The sequence below is a fragment of the Lethenteron reissneri genome, chromosome 20 (assembly GCF_015708825.2).
Source record: "Lethenteron reissneri isolate LAM-NWPU_2019-01 chromosome 20, ASM1570882v1, whole genome shotgun sequence".
Lineage (NCBI taxonomy): Eukaryota > Metazoa > Chordata > Hyperoartia > Petromyzontiformes > Petromyzontidae > Lethenteron > Lethenteron reissneri.
The window spans coordinates 1273274-1300818 of record NC_083798.1 but is presented as its reverse complement, the minus strand read 5'-3'; the positions used below and the strand labels follow the sequence as shown (position 1 = coordinate 1300818).

General features: G+C 54.2%; 1 protein-coding gene across 1 annotated transcript; it reads right to left on the bottom strand.

Moving 5' to 3' along the window:
• Window positions 1-4285: 4285 nt before the first annotated feature.
• On the bottom strand, window positions 4286-26637 carry LOC133344474 (vasoactive intestinal polypeptide receptor 2-like). The gene is made up of 13 exons (XM_061554451.1): window positions 26355-26637; window positions 24654-24759; window positions 22170-22277; window positions 20530-20633; window positions 19274-19371; window positions 16698-16830; window positions 14036-14189; window positions 13642-13702; window positions 12552-12621; window positions 11817-11911; window positions 6506-6644; window positions 4866-4907; window positions 4286-4522 (listed from the first exon to the last, which is right to left on the bottom strand). Exons 2-13 carry the CDS (start codon window positions 24757-24759, stop codon window positions 4286-4288), a joined length of 1347 nt encoding a protein of 448 aa, XP_061410435.1. The 5' UTR covers window positions 26355-26637.
• Window positions 26638-27545: the final 908 nt, after the last annotated feature.

Here is a 27545-nt window from a genome sequence, read left to right as displayed (position 1 = left end):
AAAGGCGAGCACGGCCCTCCGATTAGCACGGGTGGATACGTACGGTGCGAAAGAAGTTCAACATACATACACACTGCCTCTGCAATGTCTTCTTAACGCGACTTCTGGCTGGTGGGTATACACTTGAGGGAGAAACAGGTAGCTCCTCTATGATGTATTTGGCCTACTCTTTCGCGCGGACGTCTTGGAATGATGTGAGAGTACCCGCACCCGAAACCGCATCCACTGCACCAACCATGGCAGTAGATGCGGATACCTGCTGATGATGCACAGATGGAAAATAAATAAATAAACTCTCCAGGAGTAGCGTGCGACTGTGGTCATCCAGAACTGACCGTACACCAAACAACGATGCAATGCCCAGATCCGCAAATACGAAGGAGACATCGTCACAGCGATCCACCGCGCTGCTCCTGACACGGTGAGCTGGGCCTGAGCACCTGAATGTGACATCGCAGTCGTCGCTCTGCGTCTACATCAGCTGCCGTACGACCAGAAGATGATGATGATGAAGATGATGATGATGAAGATGGTGGCGGGGTGGCGCCCAAAGGCTGAGCGCGTCCCAGGGAGGCAGCTCTAGTCGTGCCCTCTGACCTTGGAGGCGATGGAAATTGGACTCAACCACGGAACCAAACTATCCATTTAGAATGGAGGAATCCAATGAGCTATTAAGGTCTATTTCACGGATGTCCAATAGAGGCGGGTCAGCAATAATAATAATAAAGTATTTAGAAACGATAACTTCCATTCACAACGTCGTAAGAGCCACACAGAGATGACGTGAAGATAGCACAGACAGAGATGACGTGAAGATAGCACAGACAGAGATGACGTGAAGATAGCACAGACAGAGATGACGTGAAGATAGCACAGACAGAGATGACGTGAAGATAGCACAGACAGAGATGACGTGAAGATAGCACAGACAGAGATGACGTGAAGATAGCACAGACAGAGATGACGTGAAGATAGCACAGACAGAGATGACGTGAAGATAGCACAGACAGAGATGACGTGAAGATAGCACAGACAGAGATGACGTGAAGATAGCACAGACAGAGATGGCGTGAAGATAGCACAGACAGAGATGACGTGAAGATAGCACAGACAGAGATGACGTGAAGATAGCACAGACGGGCAGACGTCGTGGGAGCGGAGCCAGGCCACGTGACTCGCTGGAGACAAATTGGTTCCCAGCAACTGGAGGAGGAGATTGTGTTGCGAAGGTTGGGTTGCCAGAAACAGTTGCATGAATGGGAATGGAGAAAACATCTTGAACCACCTCCTTAGATTTGCTGGGGGGAAAAGTTCATTGTAGCACCCAATGGCGTATGAACTCCACAAAGTGTTACACGAGCTTAATGAAAAAGGCTGCCGTGCACAGAGTTGATGGAGCGATGAATCGAGCTCGTGTGGAGCTCCTGAGATGACCGTTCAAGACCTTCGATCGGGGGAGATGACAGCGGCTTGGGATGGCCTTCTTGCAACAGTATATTGATCATGGCTGATGATGAATTTCCAGCTATCAATTCCGTGACATGACATTTAAAGGTGGTCGTGCAATACAACCCATAGGCTCTGCAACACTGCCGTGAAAGCGCAGAAAATTGACTTCACTCTCGCACGAAAAAAAAAAGCCACGACAAGATTGCAGATGAGCACAAGGTGACCTGGTTTATCGGGTGTTTTATTAAAAGAAAAATTCACTGACCACGAATTTACAAGCGCTCCGCGTTGAGTGGGCGTGTGAGCGGTGAGCGGTGAGCGGTGAGCTTGAACTGCTACGCCGCGGACACTCGTGAACCCGTTGCCCACGATGGAATGTTCGACAATTTAAGTAATCGCGTTACTAAATCCCTCACACTCGCAATATTCTTGCCAGTTTCACTTGTTGCCCTGTCAACGAAAAGGCTCAGTTCCAAATCAGTTGGACTTTGCAATGGAGATGGGAATTGGGCCGGAATGCCCTTGGGTGTTAAGGTGGCTACGAATCCAACTGCAGCAACGCAGAGTGATCACAGCTGATGGCAATGATGATAGTAATTCGATCATGTACCGATGTCGAAGCAATACTCGCCACAATGCTTACAGGAAGAGTGAACAGGAAGGCATTGTAGGGGCTTGAGGATAAATGTAAAAAGCAGCGATATATTTTTAGCCAAGAGTTGGCAATTTCATTGAGGAAGCCCGACTTCTTTCAAGACCAATTGTGATGGCCCGGACTCTGCAGCGTGCGGCTGCCATTGCAGTTACCGCTCCGTGTATTCCTGATCAGACTCCTCGGCGAGACGTCTCATGTGCATGGAATTAAGCTGGGCATTCCTCACGTGGCTAGGAGATGTTAACTACCTCGCCTAGTATGCAGGAGGTCGTGGGCTCGATCTCGACCCTGACGCCTGTTGCTGCTGTGTATGTGGAGTTGGCGTGTCTCTCTCCCTGCGGTGAGATGTTAACTACCTCGCCTGGTATGCAGGAGGTCGTGGGCTCGATCTCGACCCTGACGCCTGTTGCTGCTGTGTATGTGGAGTTGGCGTGTCTCTCTCCCTGTGGTGAGATGTTAACTACCTCGCCTGGTATGCAGGAGGTCGTGGGCTCGATCTCGACCCTGACGCCTGTTGCTGCTGTGTATGTGGAGTTGGCGTGTCTCTCTCCCTGTGGTGAGATGTTAACTACCTCGCCTGGTATGCAGGAGGTCGTGGGCTCGATCTCGACCCTGACGCCTGCTGCTGCTGTGTATTTGGAGTTGGCGTGTCTCTCTCCCTGTGGTCGTGTGGATTTTTCTCTGAGTCGTCCGGTGTTTCCCTCCACATTTAGAAACCCGCATTTGCAAGTGTTTGGCTGCTGTACATTTCCACGTGATAAGCCACTTCGCTGAGTTATTCTTTGTGGCCAGGTCGCTTCTGAAAAAGAGCTCTAAAGCTCAGTGGGCCTTACCTTGTAAAACAAATTAAGTTTAGTTGCACGAGTATGCTGAGATTGTTGGTGTCCCACAGTACAGGTCGCTCCCTCTGACTCATGGACGGTATCAAATACCCGATGTCCACTGGCACATCCGAGCCAGCGCAGGGCTCAGCCCACGCCGAGCTGCGACACATCCGTGATACGCTGGCCTCACGAGACATCTGAATCTGGCTCGGGGCAAGAAGAGCCTGGAGCGGCCACTGACGCATTCATTGCACGCGATGTCCGTAAACAGAACGTGAGGAGGACGCGCCGGCGGCGGCGTCGTCACGTCGCGCCGTGACGTCGGTGACGCGGCTCGGCTTGCGCAGTGGACAGACAACCCGACCCGTGCCGAGGCGCGATGGCCTCGGCTCAGCTCGGCTGTGGGAGGCAGTCACTCGCCGAGTCCCATTGCCCCCAAAGTCTCGTGACATGATTATTTTCGGGTGGAATGACATTAATATGACTAAGCTACGCACGTGACCGTTTGAGGTAGTTAAATACTACAACACAGACAGGGATACAGGGCGATCTGGACTCTCAATAATGACTCTTGATTTTCAGTGATCAGTGATTTTTGGTGATAAAAAATACATTAATGTTCGTAAATTATACAATGTGTTCCTAACCACGAGCATATAAAATACAACATCATTCGTTGCAAATTAAGTTGTATGCCAGGGGACTTTTAATTGCTCCCAAGTTGGGAGATACGGTGCCAACTATACACACAAGAGGGGCCCTTTTTGTTCTACCAGCATCAAAGTCTGAGAAAATCAGAACAGGTTCGCTGTTCGACTTTAGGCGTTGTCTGGCCTGGCACTGGTGAGACTGGGCCCTGAAGAAAGCTGTCTCTCTGTCAGTTTCAAAGACGATGCATCATATCATTATCAGAGCAAGTTTGTCTGCATGTTCACCACCAATACTAAGTGTGCTCAATGCAGACTTGGTGCCTTGCAAAAGGTTTCTATTTGGCGTTTGAACATCCTGTTTTATTGCAATAAAGGAAAAAAAAACCCTATTGTTATGTATCCACATACACGTCAGTAGCACGACACAGTTACACGACGTTTCGCAATACGCCTCAAGCAGGTATACGGCTATGCGGTGCGCTCAGGGCCGAGACGGATGTCAATTACATCTCAGAGGCGGATATATCCCCACCTTCAGTAAGTAGACTGCGAGTTCCAAAAGAGAGACGACCTATTTTTTATGTTACAAAAAGGTTGAGATGCTCCTCCTGCACACACTGCCACGGGGATCAGCGGTGGTCTGTCGAGAGCGAGGCCCGTGGGTGACTACAGCACGGTGGACTGTCGAGGGCGAGGCGCGTGGGTGACTACATCACGGTGGTCTGATCCTGCTGGCTGCACGAGAGCTGCGTGCCCGCGCTGCTGCCGCGCAGCAGCAGCGAGACCCGCGTGTTGCCGCCGCTCCCGGCCGCGTGCTGCTGCTGATGCTGCTGATGCTGCTGCTGATGCTGCTGCTGATGCTGGTGGCGCTGCTGCTTGGAGCTCCGCACGAGGAGACGCTCCGATCGCCAGCCGCGCCACTTCCGCCTCAGCTCCAGCTGCACCTGCACAGAAGCCGGCGAGACGCGGTCACGCCTGAGCAAGCCGCAGGTGGAACACGACAAATTCCCCCTCCCCCTATAGCCTGGACAGGCTGCTGGGGCAAGTGCTGTGAGCGAGCACCTGTGAAGGCCGGCACGGCACACCAGGGGCTGGGTGACCAGCACCACGCCCGACCGCCTTTGTTTCCCCAGTGGCGACGTTCACACACTGTACCAGGTACTCATTCGAGGCCGAGTCGACCTAAGGGAGGCCCAGGACCGGTTCACCGTGGTTCGTGACACAGACGGGTTCACCGACATAACGTGCGCGAGAGTTGCTGTGTGAATGTCTGCGGTGCCCCCTCACCTCGCCATTGAGGAAGCAGTAGAGGAGAGCCACGACGAAGCCCTGCGTGCACACGCAACAGCAGCGAGCGCACGGGTCACACTCGGGGCGTGTCGCTTGCCAGCCACAAGCCGCGTCTCGTTACAGCGGGTGCTGCCACCGAATGAACGCCGATAGAGTCATTCACTTGCCCAGAAGGCCGTGGGGCCAATGGGTCGTGTAAGGGATATTGGCCACGCAAGACAGAGAGAGTGCTTACCGATTCCAATTTACAAACTTGCGGGTGAACGTGAGGAAGTGTCTCAAGTAGAATAAAAACAAACACAGTGGAGAGCTCAGGGTCTCTCTGCGTCTCTGGGAGAGATGCAGCACAGGTTTGGTGTCGATGCGGAGCCTCGTGGTGTGCAGGCCATGACCCCAAGCAGTGGAGATTTGATTGTTTTGTTAATGTCACATTTTCGTGAGCAATATTATCCACAATAAAGTTGTCTGGGTTCGTAAATGTGTCGTAAACCCACTTCCACCCGACACCGCCAATGAGTGAGGTTTGTCACAACACGTGCCAATTAGTTAGTTACTACTTCAGTACACCGGCTGTGTGTGGAGAGCAAACCCAGCGAAACATTTACAGTTTGAGGAAACGACGTTTCGCTGGTGATTACAGCAACAACAACAATCAGCATCATCAGGCGATTGCCAGAATCGTGAAGAAGTCTTCCTGCTTCCGGTCTGCAACCACCTCACCAGTGAGTCCTGGCCAGTAATAATCCCTTTTATGCAAAACAGATTTAAATATTCTATTAAAATTATTATTGATCATTGTTTTGTATGTCCCATGAAATAACGGTTGGCGAGATAATGAACCTCAGCTCGCTATTCTCCGGCTACATCTGATTTAAGTGTGAATTCTTGAGCATTAAAACATTGACATTATAATTCTACATCCCTCGCCGACACCAAACACAGGCCTTGTGGATGAGACGATGACGAGTAGAGGATGTTCGTTCTCGAGATAAATGAACGGCGGTTTAGCTTTGGAGGCGCTGTGCGTTCTACATAACGCTCAGGCGAAGTCGAGACAAATCCCCCCGCGGGTATCCCGATCCTAGGCCAGAGATATCTTCTTGATCTCAAGAAATAACTAAGACGGGAAATTGTATTTGACCTTGAGAGAGATGTGTGAATGTTCGTGTTCGCACATGACTGCCGCATTGAAGGCGTTCAAATTCTATGCATTTAAATCACATTTTATAAGCGTCTATTTATTCACAAATTACCTTGCAGTGTTGCCAAAAATCGCGTGTTATTGCTTTGCATTTAAACAGCGATGTCTACTACATTGTCGTGTTTTTAATGAGAGCGGACAATTACCGCGGGCTTCCATTCCCAAAGGTAATAAAACATAATCGTTGGCGACTATAAATGGCACGCTCCAAACAAAGAAGCGTTTTGCAAATCCGCCTGCGACGCCACGTGACTGCATGCCGCACAACGCCTCCACGCATTGATCAGCGGCCAAATGCACATCAGCGGTGTCAGTGACTGGGACACCATACATAGTAGCTGGCGTTATTAATATGTAACCCGACCCGCACCGCCGGCAACCCACAGTCCCTCCTGCTCCTGCTGCCCCTGCTGCTGCCCCCACGCTCCCGAGTCACCTGGAACGACCCGAGCGCGAGCTCCAGGTAGAGGCGCGTGTGCGTCGCCAGCTCGCCCGCCTCGTCGGGGAAGAAGGCGAACACCGCGTAGTGGACGCCGAACAGCGGGATGAGCAGCAGCGTCGACTTGGCGAGGCGCCTGCACCCCCGAGCGCGCGCACGGCACCCCGTGAACGCGCGCACGGCACACCGTGAACGCGCGCACGGCACCCCGTGAACGCGCGCACGGCACACCGTGAACGCACAGGAACAAAGACCCCCCCCCCCCCCATTCCTCGTGCAGAGTACGAGCGCGCTTGGGGCTGAGTGGTGTTGGGCGAGCGCTGGAGCAGCAGCAGCAGCCCGGTAGATGGGGCCGCGCGCTCGTGAATCGCGCCAAGTGAACATGTAGAGGTGGCACAGATGTGGGAAGGACGAGCATAGACATACATTGTTGTAGCTATTTTATAATAATATAACATAACAGATATATCCCTTCCGAACACAAGGAACACCAACTGGGCTTCCTGGTATCCAGCTGAAGTGCTCTGTTAATTGTAATTATACACATGTTGAACTTCTTTCGCACCGTACGTAGCCAACCGCGCTTATCGGAAGTGCATAATCAACCGTTGTAATTGCGCATATACCGGATAACGTCACTGGTTATAGTGTTGTTAATTTAAAGTTTGCTTTGTAAATGTTATCAGACTGACTCATGCACAGGCCTTCAACACCACAGCCGCAGTTCACACACGAGAAAACAAAGACAAAGACCCCCGTATAGCCTTAACAGACTGTTGTGGCAAGTGCTGCTAGCGAGTCCCTATGAAGGCTGGCACAGCACACGAGGGAGTGGGTGGCAATGTTTACATATCGCACTAGGTACTTATTTGAGGCTGAATCAACCTAGGAGAGGCCCATGATCGATTCAATAATGCCCCACACACTCACACACTCACCCACCCACTCACACACTCACCCACTCACACACTCACCGACTCACCCACTCACCCACCCACTCACACACTCCTCTACTCACACACTCACCGACTCACACACTCACCCACTCACACACTCACACACTCACCCACCCACTCACACATTCATCCACTCACTCACTCACCGACTCACACACTCACACACTCACTCACTCACCCACTCACACACTCACCCACTCACTCACTCATTCACACACTCACACACTCACCGACTCACACACTCACCCACTCACCCACTCGTGCACACGCTCACACACTCACCCACACGCTCACACACCCACCCACTCACACACTCAGCCACTCACTCACCCACTCACTCACTCACACACTCACCGACTCACACATTCATCCACTCACACACTCACACACTCACTCACCGACTCACCCACTCACTCACACATTCATCCATTCACACACTCACACACTCACCGACTCACCCTTTCTGCTTTGGCGTTCGCAACGTCTCAGCTTTGGAATCCCCTCCCATCATCCACCATCCCTATTCCCACCGTCCCTATTCCCACCATCCCTATTCCCATCATCCACCATCCCTATTCCCACCATCCCTATTCCCAATCTCTTATGATCATCTTGCTCAATTCTATAGGTGTTCGCTCTGATCTAGTACGACTTTTATCGTGTTGTTTTTTACTCTGCTCGGCACTTGACATTCTGGGCCTGCGATCAGCAACTGTGTTAACATAATAATATATAGTCACGCTACAAAACTGATAAATGTAGTGGCTAATCAATGTGCATTGATTAATTGTGTTGGTTTATGCGGTAACAAGCATTCAGCCATCAGCTGTTTTTTTTTAAATGACCGGAGGACATTGGTCAACGATTGAACGTCCAGCGACAACATCAGCACGTGGCAGACACTGAGGAGCGAACACAGTTGAGGAAAAATAAGAAGAAGTTTTACCCTTTCTGGCAAAAAACACGTGTTAAGATGTTCAAAAAACACCAAAGAGATACCATGTGCAAGGCATCATGCCTGCATTACCCACACATACTTGTGGCAAAACGTTCAAACAAACATGCTCTATACTCTTTGGTTCTTTCGGCAAAGTCACGTAGGTATAAAATAAATAAATCACGACGTTTCGGGCGCAACACAAACGTCCGTCATCAGGTGATGTCGTGATTTATATTATTTTCTACCTACGTGACTTTACCGAAAGAACCAAAGAATATGGATTCCTGCAGTCACGAAAGCTTCAAACATGCTCTGATACGACATGGGGCATTGTCTTTACAACTGATTGACCTGCACCAGAGACAGTCTTCTTCATGGCCTTGTCTCCCAGTGTTCGAGCAGAGCTCGCCAGAAGGCGAGCAGTACAGAGACAACGCCAGTATCAGAGCACTTCGAGCTCGCGTCGAGGAAAACAACATTCAAGCCACGCGCCATCCAAGTCACACGACCGGCACCATCGACCTCGCAGCACCGTGCAGGGCTGGAGCGCACATCTCGGACACGGAGGCGCCCCGTGGCGGGGGCTCTCTCCCCCCACCGAGGCGTTGACGCATGACTAACCACAGTGCACGTCTTTCCATGACAAAACATTCTCTCAACATGTAAATAATGGGGTTTTCCCGCACGCAAATACAATTTTTAGCGCTCGCGCACGTAGACATTAATGATTCTGGGAAAGCGTATTGTGTAATCGTAACCCCTCCACAACTCTGAAAATGGTTCATTGCAAAAACAGTAGCACAATCATTAACTATGCAATTGAGTGGCCAAGCAACCTTGAAAATACAATTTAGCTCAATTCACGTTTCAATGGGAGAGTGTGTGCCTATTGTTGTGTTCTTGTCCATGGAAGAAGCCCTGCTCCAAGTGAAGTGTTGCTGTTTCATCCAGTCGGTAATAATAATAATGATCGCGCTCTCCTCTTGAGTTACAGAGCCCTTGTTTTTGCCACAGAGGGCAGCGAATCCTGGGGAACACAGAGCTACTGCCTCACAGTCGTGAGGGCAGCGTGGGGAGTCTCCTTAGAGTCGTGAGGGCAGCGTGGGGACTCCCCTGAGAGTCGTGAGGGCAGCGTGGGGACTCCCCTGAGAGTCGTGAGGGCAGCGTGGGGACTCCCCTTAGAGTCGTGAGGGCAGCGTGGGGACTCCCCTTAGAGTCGTGAGGGCAGCGTGGGGACTCCCCTTAGAGTCGTGAGGGCAGCGTGGGGAGTCTCCTTAGAGTCGTGAGGGCAGCGTGGGGACTCCCCTTAGAGTCGTGAGGGCAGCGTGGGGAGTCTCCTGAGAGTCGTGAGGGCAGCGTGGGGACTCCCCTGAGAGTCGTGAGGGCAGCGTGGGGACTCCCCTTAGAGTCGTGAGGGCAGCGTGGGGAGTCTCCTTAGAGTCGTGAGGGCAGCGTGGGGAGTCCCCTGAGAGTCGCGAGGGCAGCGTGGGGAGTCTCGAGGGAGATCACGACAGCACTCCCGTGGCGAACTACGTGACCCCCGCGGCAACGGGAATGAAAATGAAACATGAAACAGTGACTCGATGGGAAGCGAATTGAGCTCAAGTGATGGGACGTGAGCCAAGTGATGGGATCGAGGTCATGGGGTGGGATTTGAGCCATGGGAATGGAAAAGGGAGTGAACCGTTGTTACGCGCACGCATGCACATGGTTGCACTAATTGAAACTAAACTCTTTTATTTGCTAGGTAAAAGGTAAAGCCCACCGAGCGTTTTAGCTCAATTCAGAGGGAACCTGGCCACGCATGTTTACTCATCAAAGTGGGAATATCGAGCAGCCAATTCATCTCAACGCACGTTTCTCAATGTGGAGGGCAGACGCGTAGGACCACGTGACCACCACGGGAAGAGAGAGAGACACGCGAACTCCAGACTTACACGAGTCACGGCTCGGGATGTCACCCACCACCTCCTCCGTTACAGGCGACCGGGATGACGTCTCCCCGTCACCACGTGACAAATACATTGACGTAATTCTATTGCCACGAAGGGGTATTGTGATTCGATTTAAGCATAATTGTCACAGTTTTTTTAAGCGCCATTAGTATTATTTCACAATTAACTGCGTCTAGTTTGGTCCAGATTCTTGAGCAGAGCAGCGGGCCAATTGCCCGGTACACTGCAAGAGGAACTCAGTGACCAGAGCTCGATTCTGGCCACGGCATCGCGCAGAGCCTCGCGGGGCCAGAACGCGTCTCAGACGCAGCGCGCTCCCAGTCGCCGCCAGGCGGCGTGCGAGAGGCAGTGGCGATGCCATCCGCACACATTCACGCGCATGTGCGATGTCTGAGCTTAGCTCATCGCTCCTCTTCGCTCCCTGTGGGGCACACGGCCGCGACAAAGCCCACGCCGTGGCGGACGGCCTTTAGCAGCTTTCTCCACCTGAATTTAAGACAGGCCCATGGTCTTAAGTTGGTTTATTTGCAATGTCTGACGTTCTCATTATTGATCATTCCTGAAGATGCTTGACTCATTGTCAAATTGAACGTCGTACCTAAAATGAGCTGTGAGAATCGTTCTTCAGCGCACCGCTGAGTGAGCCCAAATGAGAAGACTCAGCGCGTTAAACGCTTGCACACGTGACAATCGTTTGGCTGTGTTGGGTGGTGGAGGGTCTTAATGACACAACTGTGGCCAATTCATTACGTAGCCTAAGCAGGAAATAAATTATGAATTGATTCATGTCCACGTTTGGCTCCTCCATTCCATAATCAATTGTATGCTCTCTATGTAAAGGTTATAGTAGGTGGGATTAGGGTTGATAGGTCATCAGAAGTACTTTTTTCTCGTTATTTACGTATGTATCTTTTAGTGTTTGATTTGCTAAGTAGTGGGGGTTTGGTATTGTATCATTTGTGGAAGGAACTCGCTAATTGATGTGCAGCGTTGTGGGATGCAATTGCATGAATGGCGCTGAATAAAGTTAAATTATTATTTTCAACATCACCATCTTCCTTTGTCATCATTAGAACTATCATCATCGTAATCATCATCACCGCCACAATTATCATCATCAACATCATAATTGTCAACATCGCATGAAAACCAACGCCACGTGGACCGGGCCCTCATTGTCCAGGAACGCCGTTGACGACCGATGCCGCACGCGAAAGGCCGACATCGCGTCCACGTATTAATTCTAGATTTGAAGCTTTTGTGACTGCAAGGATTCATACTCTTAGGTTTTTCGGTAAAGTCACGTAGGTAAAAAATAAAAATAAAATGTATTAATGTTTATTTTTATTTTATTTTTTACCTACGTGACTTTAATTTTATTTTTTACCTACGTGACTTTACCGAAAAAACCTAAGAGTATCGCGTCCACGATTCATCGCGCGGCGCGTGCCACTGACTTGTAGTGATGGTTGCTGCGTGCTCCTCTGACGAGCGGCGAGCTCAGCTTCTTGAGCAGCATGTGGATGATGCTCACGAAGAGGGAGAAGTTGATCTGGCAGCACACGCGACCAGACGATCGTTAGGCGCGCGCTGCAGAACCTGGCCACGGCGATGTTCTGACGGCTCGCCAGCTCGTCAGAACCTGGACACGACGAGGTCCTGACGGCTCGCCAGCTCGTCAGAACCTGGACACGACGAGGTCCTGACGGCTCGCCAGCTCGTCAGAACCTGGGGGGTGCCGCCGTGTCGACCGCCACTCGCACCAGGGCCCTTCCCAGCTCACATCGGGCGCGCACGGCCGAGGCCGAGGTCGTTGCACGAATGTTTGGTCAGAACGAGAACGAAACGCAGCGCCAGGAGGAACAATACACGAAAAATGTACGGAAAAGCCACTTTCCACACGGGATGTTTGTATACTGCAGAGGGCATTGCCAGTCTACATTAAAGCCTGGAGCTCTGCTTTGACCCAAACTGTGACGAGATCGCGGTTCATTGCCGGCCGTGTTATAAACGCGCCTTGCGTGTATTTCTACTGCTCACAGTGATAGTTCCGAACAGTTAAGGACTGTTAAGTCACCGACGGCCGTGCTCACAGCCTGGCACTCAATTCCAACAAAACAACCCGCACGCCACCGATGCCTCCTCCACGGGCGATACGGACGGCGACGAGCATCTCCGCGACTGCTGCTCACCAGGATGGAGAGCAGAATGGGGCCCTTGATGATCCACCAAGGCAGCGTGCTGCCGTTCGTGTCCCAGCAGCTGCCACGCACACGCACGCACACAAACAAAGACCGCCCCGTGTAGACTGAACACACTCGGAGCAAGTGCTGTTAGCGAGTAGCAACCTATGAAGGTCGGCACGGCGCACGAGGGGATGGGTGGCCAGCACCGCACCAGACCGCCTTTGTTTCCCCAGTGGCGATGACTTTTACACACCGCACCAGGTACTCAATTAAGTCTGAATCGACCTACTCACACACACGCGTGCAACCCAGAGACAGGTCATACGTATGTATGTAGAACTTCTTTCGCACCGTACGTAGCCAACAATGCTGATCAGTGTAGGTGTCTACACCGCTGCTAGTCGAGCGGCAAGGCACACGTGATGGGTTATGGCCAGTGTGGAGGAGGAGTAGGCCAAAGTACAATATTGAGGGGTGCTCCCAAGAGCTCCCCCGAGTGGAAGTCCTTCTGCTCCTTCACCCCGCCACACGCCCCTCCATTCCTCGGGGCTGTTGTGTTGAGTCTGCTCTCCTACTCCCGCACCTCCGATTCGCACGGTTGGCTACATCGCATACACACATTGTCTGCCTGGTAAACTATTAAACCTGATAATTGGGTTTTTACCCTTTTATCTGGCAACAAAACTGACACCTTTTTTAACAAGGAGTCATGTTTGCATTGACCACAATACCTGCAGTCGGAATGCAAACAAAAAAAACATAACTCTGATAATGTATGCACTGTGGACCAATCAATTTCAAGGACAGTGCATACATTATCAGAGTTATGTGTTTTTTTGCATTCCGACTGCAGTTATTGTGGTCAATGCAAACATGACTCCTTGTTAAAAAAAGTGTCAGTTTTGTTGCCAAATAAAAGGGTAAAAAAACAATTATCATATTTTGCTACTGGCAAATGAGCTTCCAATGGTGTAAACTATTAACCAGTTGAGGCAATTCAATGCAAAGCGCGTCGAGCACGTTTCGGATGCCTGACCGGCACCGTGGGCTGCCCGTGCTCGGCGTGAAGAGCCCGCGCGTGCCGTGCGGCGCTCACCCCGTGTCCTCCAGCAGAAGGCGCGAGGCCACCCAGGCCAGGGCGCACAGCGCGGGGGCTCCTGCGCACACGCGGGACAACTCAACTTGACCTCGCCCCGCATCGCCGCCGCCGCCTCGCGCCGTAGTTTGGCTGTGAGTGCGCACGCACACACGCACGCACACACGCACGCACGCACACACACACACGCACGCACGCACGCACGCACACACGCACGCACACACGCACACACACACGCACACACACACGCACACACGCGCGCACGCACGCACACACGCACGCACACACGCACGCACGCACACACGCACGCACGCACGCACACACGCACGCACACACACACATGCGCGCACGCACGCACGCACGACTTGCCACCGCGCACGCGTGCTGCGCTCACCCCAGCCGAAGGCGATGTAGCAGTAGAAGTAAGTCCGCTCGGGGAAGAAGGCGACGAGCAGCAGCGTGTGCAGGTAGAGGCCCTCGACCAGCAGCCAGCTGAAGTTGACCACGATGCAGTACTGGAAGAACACCATGGCCAGCTTGCACCACGGCTGGCGCAACGGGGGGCGGCACAAGCGGGCGGGGGGGGGGGGGTCGGGGGGGGGGAGAAGCTGAAACGGAAGTGGCGCGAAGGCGGCGTGCACGGCGTCACCCGGCACCGTGCAGGCGAGGGTAGGTGGATCACGCCAAGGTCGTGACAGCTGTGGGCACCGATGTCACCACCTCGTGGCCTGCCAGGGAACGTCGGCAGCGCAGCGCGTGGGCAAACTTCCATCGGTGGGGGCACCGCGCGCCACGTGTGAGAAGACTCGTGGACGGAGTTGATGAAAACATCGCCATGTCGGACCGTAAAGCTTGGACAACTGTTGGCACCAGTTCTTGCTGCCTTCTCACTTGCTTGTGGTGTTTCAGCATCTCTGAATCATCCCCTCTCTCTTGAGAGTGAACAAAAACTGTCAGCGTTACACATTTTAAACCATATTATAAGCACGAACTCTTTATTTCTATGCACTACAAACTGCTGTATACAGCAGTGCCCTCAACATCAAAGCGTGACGCTACGAAGAATATTGTACTTAACTCTTGTCCTAGAATCACCAAAGGGTCGTGCTATGTTACAGCAGCTATGAAAGACTTCCCGCGCGCGTGATTATAAAAGCACGCGCGCCTTAATGGATAATCGATTTCATCTCCATCATCCACCGGTTATGTTGCTCATGGTGTGACGACGCCACCAGCCGTTAGCGAAATGAACGACGGTATTTTTTTTAAGGTATTACACGGACACTGTCAAAGATAACGAAATAAAAACACAGCACGAGTCACGTCAATGCCGCGCTTGATGTAAAGTGGGCCACGTGGCCACGTGGACGCCTCCCAGCGCGAGCGTGGAGAGGGCCCCGCTCAAGCGCGCCAGGCGCAGCTCCCGGGTCTCGAGGAGTCTCGAACGAGCGACGGGGGCGGGGCGGTGGGGGTGATGGGGGGGGGTGATGGGGGGGTGATGGGGGGGTGATGGGGGGTGATGGGGGGGGTGATGGGGGGTGATGGGGGGGGGGGTGATGGGAGGGTGATGGGGGATGATGGGGGGGTGATGGGGGAGGTGATGGGGGGGGGGTGATGGGGGGGTGATGGGGGTGGTGATTGGGGGGGTGATGGGGTGGTGATTGGGGGGGTGATGAGGGGGTGATAGGGGGGGTGATGGGGGGGTGATGAGGGGGTGATGGGGGGGTGATGGGAGGGGGGTGATGGGATGGTGATGGGGGTGGTGATTGGGGGGGTGATGGGAGGGGGGTGATGGGGGGTGATGAGGGGGTGATGGGGGGGTGATGGGAGGGGGGTGATGGGGTGGTGATGGGGGTGGTGATTGGGGGGGGTGATGGGGTGGTGATTGGGGGGGTGATGGGGTGGTGATTGGGGGGGTGATGGGAGGGGTGATGGGGGGGTGATGGGAGGGTGATGGGGGTGGTGATGGGGGGGGGGGTGATGGGGGTGGTGATGGGGGTGATGGAGGGGACATCACAGCTCCATCGTGTGGGCCAGATCCGGTTACATCCACAAGTAATGGCCATGTCCGCATCGATCAATACGACACTCGAATCTCTCCTCTCTCGCGGTGAAATCGAGATGCGACTGCGACAGACGATGGCAGGTTGCTGTAGTCAGAGCCACGTTGCATGGAACATTGCAGAAGATCGCTCGCGACAGTCGGCAACGCAACAGTTGCGGTGTTGCCCAATTCACTCTGCCTGTTCACGCAGTCACACAGCGCGTTCAAACTCTGCGAATCAGTCACTCGAAATATCCATCATCACCATCATCACCATCATCATCACCATCATCATCATAATCACCATCATCACCATTATCACCATCATAATCATCACCATCATCACCACCATCATCATCACCACCTTCGCCATCATCACCATCATCGCCATCATCGCCATCATCACCACCATCACCATCATCACCATCATCACTACCATCGCCATCATCGCCATCACCGCCATCATCACCATCGTCACCATCATAATCACCATCATCACCATCATGTCCTGTACTCATCGTGTGTCCTGCACTCATCGTGTTCATGCCGACGGTGCAGGGCACCCTCCTTGGCGGCGGACAGAGCTGGCGAGCAGCAGCCCCCTGCCCACAGCCCCCTGCCCCGGGCTAATGTCACATTGACGCCGCGGTCCACCCACACGGCCCACCCGCACGGTCCACTCCGCATTCTTGAACTGGGAAATTGAGTTTTCAGGTCCAGACGGCGTGCAGCCGTGTCGACACGGGCAACATCAGTTTGTGTCTATGTGTTTGTGTGTCTCCCTTGCGAGGGACTTTGTAGGATGAACGTTGACATGTATAAGGGGCACGGCGTGACCAGCAAGGTCTGCATGATCTCTACTAAGGTGGGGCACTGACAAGGGGCTGACAGGCGTGTCTCCAGTCAGTCCAGTGCGCCGCGTGGAGTGGCCACGTGGGGCCGGCCTGCCCTGGGCGCTGCGCCGTGCTCCGGGTGCGGGGAGGTTCGACTCGGTGCAGGGCGCCGCCGTTACCGTGGGCGATCCGCAGTTGTCGGAGTCCTCGTTGGAGAAGAGCACGACGTCTTTCACCAGCACGGAGCTGGCCCGCAGCATGTAGGACGCGAAGAGCTGCACGTGGATGTAGTTCCTCGTGCAGCGTAACTTTCTGCAGGTGCACATACAGAGACACACACAGAGAGACACACACAGACACACACACACACACACAGACACACACACATAGACACACACACAGACACACACACAGAGACACACACACACAGAGACACACACACATAGACACACACACAGAGACACACACACAGAAACACACACACAGACACACACACAGAGACACACACACATAGACACACACACAGAGACACACACACACAGAGACACACACACAGAAACACACACACAGAGAGCATCACCGTCGTGCCCCGCGAGAGGTGAAGGTAGCTCTGAGTAAACAAGGCGAAGTGTTTGCTCACAGAGCGCCGCTCTTTATTTGAAAGAGCCCCACAGAGCGTGCGGTGCCAGGAGCAGAAAACTATGGTGGGAACACCACGGGACGCCTCGCAGCCTCGCTCACTGGGCCAGTCAGTGCCCTGGTCGGGGCCACGACGCTTGTGCCAGGCCATGTGCACCTTGAGGCCACGTGAAGTGTCGAACGCCCGCTGGCAGGAGGTCACGGGGCAGACCCAGATGCCACGGGTCGACTGACTGAGATGACCGAGATGATTGGCTGATGCACCACCTGTGCCCCTTACTGTGCCAACTTGCTGTGCTTTAGCCACCCGGCACTCCGCTCGTTGTTGTGAGCGTCGTTCCTCCGCCCTCCGTTGTTGTTGGAGGCCGCGACTGCCTCCAACTGCCCAGTAGCGTCCTTCACGAGCCTCCTCCACAGAGGCCGATCTTAACACCGCTGGTACCAGTCCACTCAGCCTCACGGCCTCCTGCACCACATCACTCCATCTCATCTCTAGCCCGTGCCGCGCCCGTTTAGCCCCCTCGATCCGGCCGAACAAAAGTTGTTTAGGCATGCGGTGGTTGGGCATGTGGGCTACATGACCCAGACAACGCAGCCTTGCCTGCCGGAGGAGCTCACCGATGGGACTTTGCCCAGATCTTTCAAGGATTTGTGAGCTCCTCACACAATCTAACCTGGTTAAACCCAGGATGGATCGTAGGCAGGCCAGCCTAAATGTTTCTAACCGGCGAAGATGCTCCATTAGGGGTGTCCACGTTTCGCAATCATAGAGAAGGGAGGGAATGACTGTGGTCGAGAAGACCTGAAACTTCGTGCGGAGCGACAGACCAGGTAGCTTCCACACAGCGTTATGCAACCGATGAAAAGATAATGCCGCTCGACTGATTCGGAGTGAGACCTCTGCTGTTAACCTGGAGCCGGTCATAAGCACACTGCCCAGGTATGGGAAACTCTCCACTCTCTCCACAACTGCCCCATCACCGATTGGGAGTTGTGGGGGTGGAGTGTCCGATGGTACAAAATACTCAGGCAGGTACTTAGTTTTGGTGGGGCTGATGGTAAGGCCCCACCTCTTAGTGGCACGCTCCAGTCTCAGCAGCAGCGTCTCCAACTCGTCCTCTGAATGAGCAGCTATTACCAAATCATCGGCATACATAATGTGGTTGACCAATAGGGAGCCATCCCTTGACCGCACCCAGGCATCGATCAGCCTCCCATTATATCTGTACCAAATGGAAATACCCCTGGTACAGCTATTGAAGACTTCACGAACTACGTGGTCAAAATAGATGTTAAATAATATGGGAGCCAGAGGACATCCCTGTCGCACCCCAAGGTGTACAGGGAATGGCTCTGACTCCCGGCCACGTAGATTTACCCGGGCCCGCTCACTATCATGAAGGTCCTTAATGATCGTGAGTAGAGGGTCAGGGACTCCGAAAGCACGAAGAACAACCCAGAGCCCAGGCCTACTGATGGTATCATAGGCCTTGACCAGGTCAATAAAGCTGAGATGTAGGTCTTGTTGGAATTCCCTACATCTCTGCTGTAGCAGACGGACAGAAAATATGGCATCCGTGCAGGACCGCCCTTTCCTGAAACCGCATTTGGGCTCCGCAAGCCTCTCCTCCGCGTGTCTGGCAAGGCGATGTTGAATAATCCTTGCCAGGACCTTTCCCGGCACACTGAGGAGTGAGATGCCCCTGTAGTTGTTACAGTCTGTGCGGGGTCCCCCTTCTTCAAGAGGGAGATCACCAGGGCATCCTTCCAATCCTGCGGAACCCGTCCAGTGGTCCAGACTGTTGTTATGATGTCATATAGGGCAGTCTGTGCACAAACGCCACCCTCCCTCAGCATTTCGCTTGGGAGATCATCTCTGCCCGGTGCCTTTCCTGGTCTCAGACTCCAGATCGCCTTCAGTACTTCTTCAACAGATGGCACCTCAGCCAGCCACTCACAGGGGGTGACTTCTTCCAATATTTGAGGCACCGCAGCCTCAGCAGGGTCATCCCCACTTTGTGCCACGATGTTCTCGTGTGTTTTTTGGCTACGTATGGTGCGAAAGAAGTTCAACATACATACAAACAGCAAGGCGCACACGATGCCCGCTACCCACCTGAAGAGGCACAACACAAGCATGGCAGCAGAGAGCAGGGCGAAGGAGAGGCTGTAGCCGACCGTGTACACCTCTTTCACGGCCAGGTAGTACAGCCTCTGGGGCGCGCACGGCAGACAGGGACCGCGTGGCACTGTTAGCAGCGCCTGCAGCTCACGCCGACACCAAATCCACAACAACCTCCCATCCGAAATGCAGACGTCCGTGCTGGACACCGGCCTCGACTCTTCTGTCAGCCTGGACAGGATGCCCCGAGCCAGCCGCGGGGAAAGAGCCGCGTCCCAAACGATGACCGCGCTGAAGAGCCCACAAAGCGCTGATGACGCTTCGTGAGGTCTTCAGCGGTGAAGACGCTTCGTGAGGTCTTCAGCGCTGATGACACTTCGTGAGGTCTTCAGCGCTGATGACGCTTCGTGAGGTCTTCAGCGCTGATGACACTTCGTGGGGTCTTCAGCGCTGATGACACTTTGTGAGGTCTTCAGCGCTGATGACACTTCGTGAGGTCTTCAGCGCTGAAGACGCTTCGTGAGGTATTCAGTTCTGGACTCTCTCTGCTGCCGCGATGGCAGTGGGCACCGCTCTCAACCGAATGAACAACAACAGGCGAGGAATGAGTGGGAGTGGGGATATTGATTAATACATAGAATGATCAGGAACTCCACCAAACTGTGAATGCGTTGGGGCGCAAACCGTCAGTGTCATATGACGACTGATGAGTGTCCGATACAACAGCCCTGATGTGTGTAGTGGGACAAGCGGTCTCCACTCAGCTACCACCACGGATGCTGCAGTGGAATGTCTCCCAACAGTAAACTTACAATCGTAGCCCTGCTGCTGCTGATTTCTAACGCCGTACGAAAGAAGAAGAAGACGACACCGCACCACACTTTACAATGCACAGAGCAATACACGTCAGTGCAAGGTGAACCTGCACGTTCTCGACTGGACACAGCCCAGCAAACTTGAGATCACCCGAGGTGATGAGGGAGAGAGATGATCTGGATAACAGAAACCACAGCTGACCTGGGGGTCTCGTGTCTACCAGCCACGAGACCGCGTCGTCTCACCCCCACTGTGTCCAACTTCCACACTGCAGGTCACAGCAACACAATCACTCACTCACCAGCTCGCTCACTTGCTCACCCACTCACTTACCAGCTCACTCACTCACTCGCTTTCTCACTCACTCACTCACCCACTCACTCACCGACCCACGCTGCGAGGGCTCCGCGCCGCGTGCGAGAGACGCCGCTCACCTTGTCCACGTCCGTCAGGCTCGAGTTGTCGTAGCCGCACGCCACTCCGTAGGGCGGCTCCGGCTCCGTCCACCCCTGCGCCGTGCAGCGCTGCGTCACGGCGCCTTGCGGCACAGAGACAGCGCGCTCGCGTCACGGACACGCCGCTACTACCACCGTTGCTGCTGCGTGTAAACACGCCGCGTGTAAACACGCCGCGTGTAACGAAGCACACTCCCGGAGCACAATGAGGGTGATGGTTTTTTTCATTACAGAGAAATGATTTATGACTCTTTGCCAAATTCACTGCTGGATAATGTCTTCCCCATTGTAGTTTTCAGTCATGGGGGTTTATCGGCCATGCTTCGCCATGCTGGTTGGTCAGTGCAAGTTGGTGAAGGGGGAGTATAACCCAGGACCGATTCAGATTTAACTCGTCACTAACGTCAGCCGTGGCCAGATGTTCCGCCGTCTTGGTTCCAAAGCCTCCAGGTGACCAGCGGCTTTGGGGTTTTGATTTTAGGCCAGGGAAACAATTCCATTAATTCGATGCTTCTGTTGTGCCCGATTCTTCTGGGCACATGAGGGCCGAATGGGCCTCCTTGAACGCGAGCAACATGCGCGAGAAGCGAAACGTGACGTTAACAATCTAGATACAGCACTACCACTGGGATCATTTTACGAAAAAATGTGCGCTGCATTTTTTTTTGCTCAGCGAAAATGTTCGGAGAATAAACAGCGTGCTTGGCGGAGACAGCCTCCCAGCGAGATGTGCGCACACACACACTGGCACACACACACTGGCACACACACACTGATGCCCTCCCGCGATACCCGCGGAGCAACCCCCTGGGGTGACACCAGCCTGTGGCATAGACTTCGGATCAGTGATCAGTGATCAGTGCCTGGCTGCATGAAGCCCTCTTTGGTGCTCCCCGTGAGGGCGAGGCACAGGCGGGATGGGTCACTTACCCGAGGCACCGTGACACGGGAGCCGCTGCAACGCCTCATTAGAAAGCAACAATGAGGCGTGCAGCGATCGATTATCCCGCGCAAGTAAAATAGAAATATCAATGGTACGCTAAAGTTACGTTTAGGCTAACGGGGCAACTCCGATTTGCGCGGTTGGCAACGTACGGTGCAAATGAAGTTCAACGTACACACATACAAACAGAACGGTGCAAGAGATCCAGAAACAAACGATGCAATTGGGAACGGTGAAAAAGGAGACAAATTAATAATTGACTCCTGAATAAAATGGTCACCCCAACCCATAACCACTCCGTCACTGCGTGCCCTTGCGCCCTGCACCCTGCACACTGCACACTGCACCCTGCGCCCCGCGCCCTGCGCCACTCCGCGGCCGCGTTGGCAGCAGTGGGGGTGGAGGAGGAGGCCACGGCCTCTGGACGCTCTTTGTTCGGCTCACTTCGCCTGGTGCCGGGTCGTCTATTTTCATTGCGGGATCAAACCCCACTTCGCTGTTCCAAGTGGGTCCTTGTGCAGGCACGCCGGCCATCCCCTGGCGCGTGTGTGGGAGCTCTGCACCTTTTCATCGACCCGGCAGACGGAACACGAGCGGCCAATTCGACGTTGACACGACGCTGCGTCACGCGCAGAAATCCGCAGTGGAGCTGGGGATGTGTCCAGCGTGCGCACACCTTGTTTGTTGATGAAAAAGAAGATGAAGTCAGGGCACGCGAGGGTGACGTTTTGGCCCAGGGCGGTGTGTGGCCAGCAGGAGACTCTGTCCCACGTGCCTTCGCAGCCTACGGGCAGAAGGGAGCGAAGCGAGTGTGACGAGCGATTCGTTTGCACCCGGCCAGCAACAGACATACACGCACACACGCACGCACACAGACGCACACACGCACACAGACGCACACGCACACACGCACACAGACGCACACACGCACGCAGACGCACACGCACACACGCACACAGACACACACGCACGCACACAGACGCACACACGCACACAGACGCACACACGCACACAGACGCACACACGCACACAGACGCGCACACACGCACACAGACGCACACCTCCAGCAGAGACCACGAATTCCACTCCCTGTTCCCCAACCCAGCGGTGGCCGCGTGGCGTCTCCCGAGTGGCATGCGGCTCTTTAATCCACCACATGCGGCTCTATCGAAGTACCGTAGAATGTGCTGTCACAGTAGCAGCAAAGAGATAATGAACGAGTGTGACGTGGGGCACGTGGGTGACGTGGGGCACGAGTGGGTGACGTGGGGCACGAGTGTGACGTGGGGCATGTGGGTGACGTGGGGCACGTGGGTGACGTGGGGCACGTGGGTGACGTGGGTGACGTGGGGCACGAGTGTGACGTGGGGCATGTGGGTGACGTGGGGCACGTGGGTGACGTGGGTGACGTGGGGCACGTGGGTGACGTGGGGCATGTGGGTGACGTGGGGCACGTGGGTGACGTGGGCACGAGTGTGCGAGTGGGGAGCGATGATCGCTGTGCATCGTCCCAATGGAGCAATCTGCGGGGCACGCGGTGGCTTGTGAAGCAGACGGTGTGTAGTAGTAGTAGTATGGCTGCTATTACAACTGCGGTATTAACCAGGGCGGACGCTGGATTCGAACCGTGAGCCTCTACAACAAGTGCAAACGCGCTCCCGCTGTGCCCCGTCACTGCCCGTCAATGTTGATACATCACAGTGGAGCAGCGGGCTCCGTGTGTTCAGCGCTTTTAAACCTCCACGCGTGGCAATTAGCACTCGGTAATAATAATAAATACATAAAATGAAAATAACTAAACTCATTTTATTTATTTTTTCACGTGACTTTACTGAAAAAAACAAAGAGTATGGATCCTAGCAGTCACGAAAACTTCAAATCTAGAATTAAGTATCAGTCTTTGAAATGGGCTGGTAGTTTATGCGTGAGAACGCATTCATAATATTTAAAAAACACATTATATGCGGGAAATAATTGCTAGTCATTAACTCAATTAAGGATTGGCGTTCAATCATTTGTAATAAAACTGTGGAATGCAAATGTGATATTCCATCATATTTAGCGCCTATATAATGATGTTAAATTATGCATTAAATTAACCGAGACCGTAAATTATGCATGCAATAAACCGGCGAATCTTACATAATCACAAAATAGCCTCAGCAAGCTAATATGATGTTAATATGATGTTAAGTATGAATAACGTCCATGCTCAAGGATTAATCATGGGCCGTGTGTGTGTGTATCTACAAAATGTTGACTGTAGAATTATGATGAAGGCGACATCCACATTATTCACCCAGAATTTCCATCCAGTGGAAATGATTGTGTGCAGGCCGAGAGAGACGACTACGTGGCATCTGTTCCTTGCTGAGGCCATCAGCACACTCAGTGAGGTCCGCCCTGCAAGGGACCCCCGCAGTGACAAAGTAAGCGACAGAGCGGGTTTCCAGGTCGACAAAACAACCTCGGAATACCCGACAAAGACAAAGGGCAAGTCGCGAGCAAGGTCGCTGGGCAAGAGCAGGCTCTGTGTGAGGGACACAGCGGCGAGAGGGTGGGCCGAGAGCAGCCGCTCAAGGTGACGTGTAATGCAGGTGAAGTGGGATCCAGGTGAAGTGGGATCCAGGTGAAGTGGGATCCAGGTGAAGTGTAATGAAGGTGAAGTGGAATCCAGGTGAAGTGGAATCCAGGTGCAATGAAGCGTCGCAGGTGACGGCGCTTTGTGGAAAACTCAGCTTGAGAATGCAAAGTAACAAATCGATCTTCCGAAAGAAGAGGGATTCCTATCGGGGACGCATGATTGCAATCACATTGAGAGGCAGGCACAGCAGCGCGTGGCTTTGAGGACAAACGCAGGTTAATGAAGTGATTCAAACGTTTAAGAAAAATAAGCGGCCGTGGGCAGGAAACCTCGCCAGAAGCATTGTTGGCACACGGTCAAGAATATTCATGGCGCTGGCTGCCAAGGAATGGAACTCGTCTCCCGAGGAGATGGACCAATGAAATCAGTTCGTGCGCAGATTCCGGGTGGATTGTCATCCCGCAGTGGATTGACCATGTCTGATCATGACGATGACGACGGCGATGTCGACGGTGAGGACGACTGTGTAGGGGCTGCCCCTGTCAGTGCTGCCGAGGGGGTGCGGTGCGCACCCACCCGGCTCGTGGCTGTCATTGCGCGTGGCCAAGAGCCCCTCTGTGCAGCGCTCCTCTGCGTGTCTCAACGCCAGCATGAACCTGCACTCGCGGTGCATGACGTCCATCTGCCACAATGCACGGTCACAGACACAGACACAAGCGCGCCTACTGATGAAGCCACCTCTGCATCGGAATATATCATCGCAGCATTTTAAAAGCGCGTTTATTTCGCACACGCGTGGCCGCGCCGCGCCGTGATCACACGCGCAACCAAATCGACACCACCCCTGTGCAGCCCTCAGATATCCGTGAAGCACACCCCGGCACTCTGTATGTGCAGCTCATGCGCAGCCTGGGACGCGGGTACAGCTGCACATCACCGTCTCTAGCCCCGTGTCCCCGTCCCTAGCCCCATGTCCCTGTCTCGCTCTCGGGCCCCGTGTCCCCGTCCCTATCCCCGTGTCCCCGTCTCGCTAGCCCCGAGGACGCGGGCACCGCGCTCCGCCCCAGGCTGAACCGGCACATCGCTGAATCGTCCAAAAGCGACCACGCGCACGATGCCCGCCCCATGTGGCAATCCACAGCTCGGTGCTGGCCTGCCCACGTGGGGATTATATGGCCATACTTCACCTCGCTGGACAGTGTGGGTTAAAGGCGGGGAGAATAGAAGTGCGGTACAACAATGTGTGTGCTGCGCTGCCCTCTGCCGCCCCTGTGGGCGGTCAACAAGACACGGGGAGACAGACACGGGGAGACAGACACGGGGAGACAGACACGGGGAGGCAGACACGGGGAGGCAGACACGGGAGGCAGAGACGGGGAGACAGACACGGGAGGCAGACACGGGGAGGCAGAGACGGGGAGACAGACACGGGGAGGCAGACACGGGGAGACAGACACGGGGAGACAGACACGGGGAGACAGACACGGAGAGGCAGAGACGGGGAGGCAGAGACGGGGAGGCAGACACGGGGAGACAGAGACGGGGAGACAGACACGGGGAGGCAGAGACGGGAGACAGACACGGAGTCTGCGAAGAGCTCTCCGGGGCGAGACGCAGCAGCGTGAGTCGAGTGGAGACGATCGTGGGCATCCGCATCAAGTGTCTACAGTCGTGCTTCGTGTAGCGAGGCCACGATCGGAGGAGTCTCATTCTCAAGAGTTAACCCCGCGGTCAACAAAATGCAAAAGTAAGAACATAGAGCAAGTACCGTACAACAATGAGCGCCCATAGAAATGTGCACAAAAATCAGCCGAGTTACAGATGAAACAGCCCAAAAAAATTGTCCAACAAACATAATCAGCATCAAACATAATACGTTTCCAATGATATAAGTTGGCTGGGATAAATTACTTTTAAACCCATTGGTAGTGAAAGTGAAGTGACCGACCCCGTGATGGCGCGACGGGGACGTGCCACATGCCACGTGCGGCGCCGCGGTGGCCGCCGCGTGCCGGTCGAGCGTCTCGGGTGGAGGGGGGGGGGTCCCCCATTAAGCAGCAGAGCTCCCTGCCGCCGCGTGCCCCCCAATCGGGGTGGCTGGGCGGACACGCGAGATTCAAGCTCAATAGGTCACCGTGGACAAAGTCGTTGATGGCCCCGCATCTCGCCAATTCTCTTCTTCGACACGTGCATTGAGAGAGCCCACACCAGCGCCTCTACCCTGAGCGCGTGAGTCGTAGAATCTACACGAGCACGGCATCCCGGTGATGCACCCACCTGGCTGAGATGATGACGATGGTGGCGATGCCCCGGTGCTGAGATTGGGTCAGCCCCGAGAGGCGACAAGGTTCGTGGGAAATCTCGAAGCAACGGAGCTCGCGTGCGCCACAGTGAAGACCCCAGCGGTTCTCCACCACCCTCCTGGGAAGAGGTCCCCTGTCACTCAGTCACCACTCCCGTCTGGAGTCCAGGGACTCGGGTGCTGCCTGCACACCCCGCGGAACCGTCATCGGCAGCAGCGGCAGCGATAGCGGCGGCAGCGCTGCGCGTGGCCGCTCGAGTCGCGCACGCGGTGCTGAGTGCGCGTGCAGCGGAGAGCGCAATTATGTCGTGTGTGTGTGTGTAAGGGCACGTGTGTGTGTAAGGGCACGTTTGTATGTAGGGGCACGTGTGTGTGTATGAGCATGTGTATGAACACGCGTGTGTATGAGCAGGTATGTGTGTGCCGTGATGGCCTTCATAGGTGGTACTCGCTAACAGCACTTGCCCCGAGGGTCTGTGAAAGCTATACGGGGGATCTTTGTCTTGTGTGTGTGCACTCTGACTGAGCGGGTAGCGGGGTCATGCAGGACAAAAATAACCTGAGCAGCACCAGGCGCTGGGGGAAGGGGTCAGCTACCGGGATTCCACTTCACCTGGCTATCTCACTCTTATTATTATTATTCATTCCATGCCCGTTTAGCCCCATTTATCCGGCCAAACAGAAGCTGCTTGGGCATGCGGTGGCTGGGCATGCGGTGGCTGGGCATGCGGTGGCTGGGCATGTGGTGGCTGGGCATGCGGTGGCTGGGCATGAGGGCTTTTCACCCAACCAACGCAGCCTTGCCTGCCAGAGGAGCTCACTGATGAGACTGTGTCCAGATCTTTCAAGGATCTGCGAGCTCCTCACACAATCCAGTCTGGTTAAAGCCAGGATGGATCGTAGGCAGGCCAGTCTGAATGTTTAAAAAAGGCGCGGGTGTTCCTTTAATGGGGTCCACGTTTCACAAGCGCAGAGAAGGGAGGGAATATCTGTGGCCGAGAAGACCTGGAGCTTCGTATGGAGCGGTAGGACAGGTAGCTTCCACACAGGGTCACATACCACCTCTCACACTCTGCAGAACACGGCAAAGCAGAAACAAGCTCCACACAGAAAGACACGTGAGTCGGAAATCGACCCCAGGACAGTGTTGCTGTTCGGCACACGCA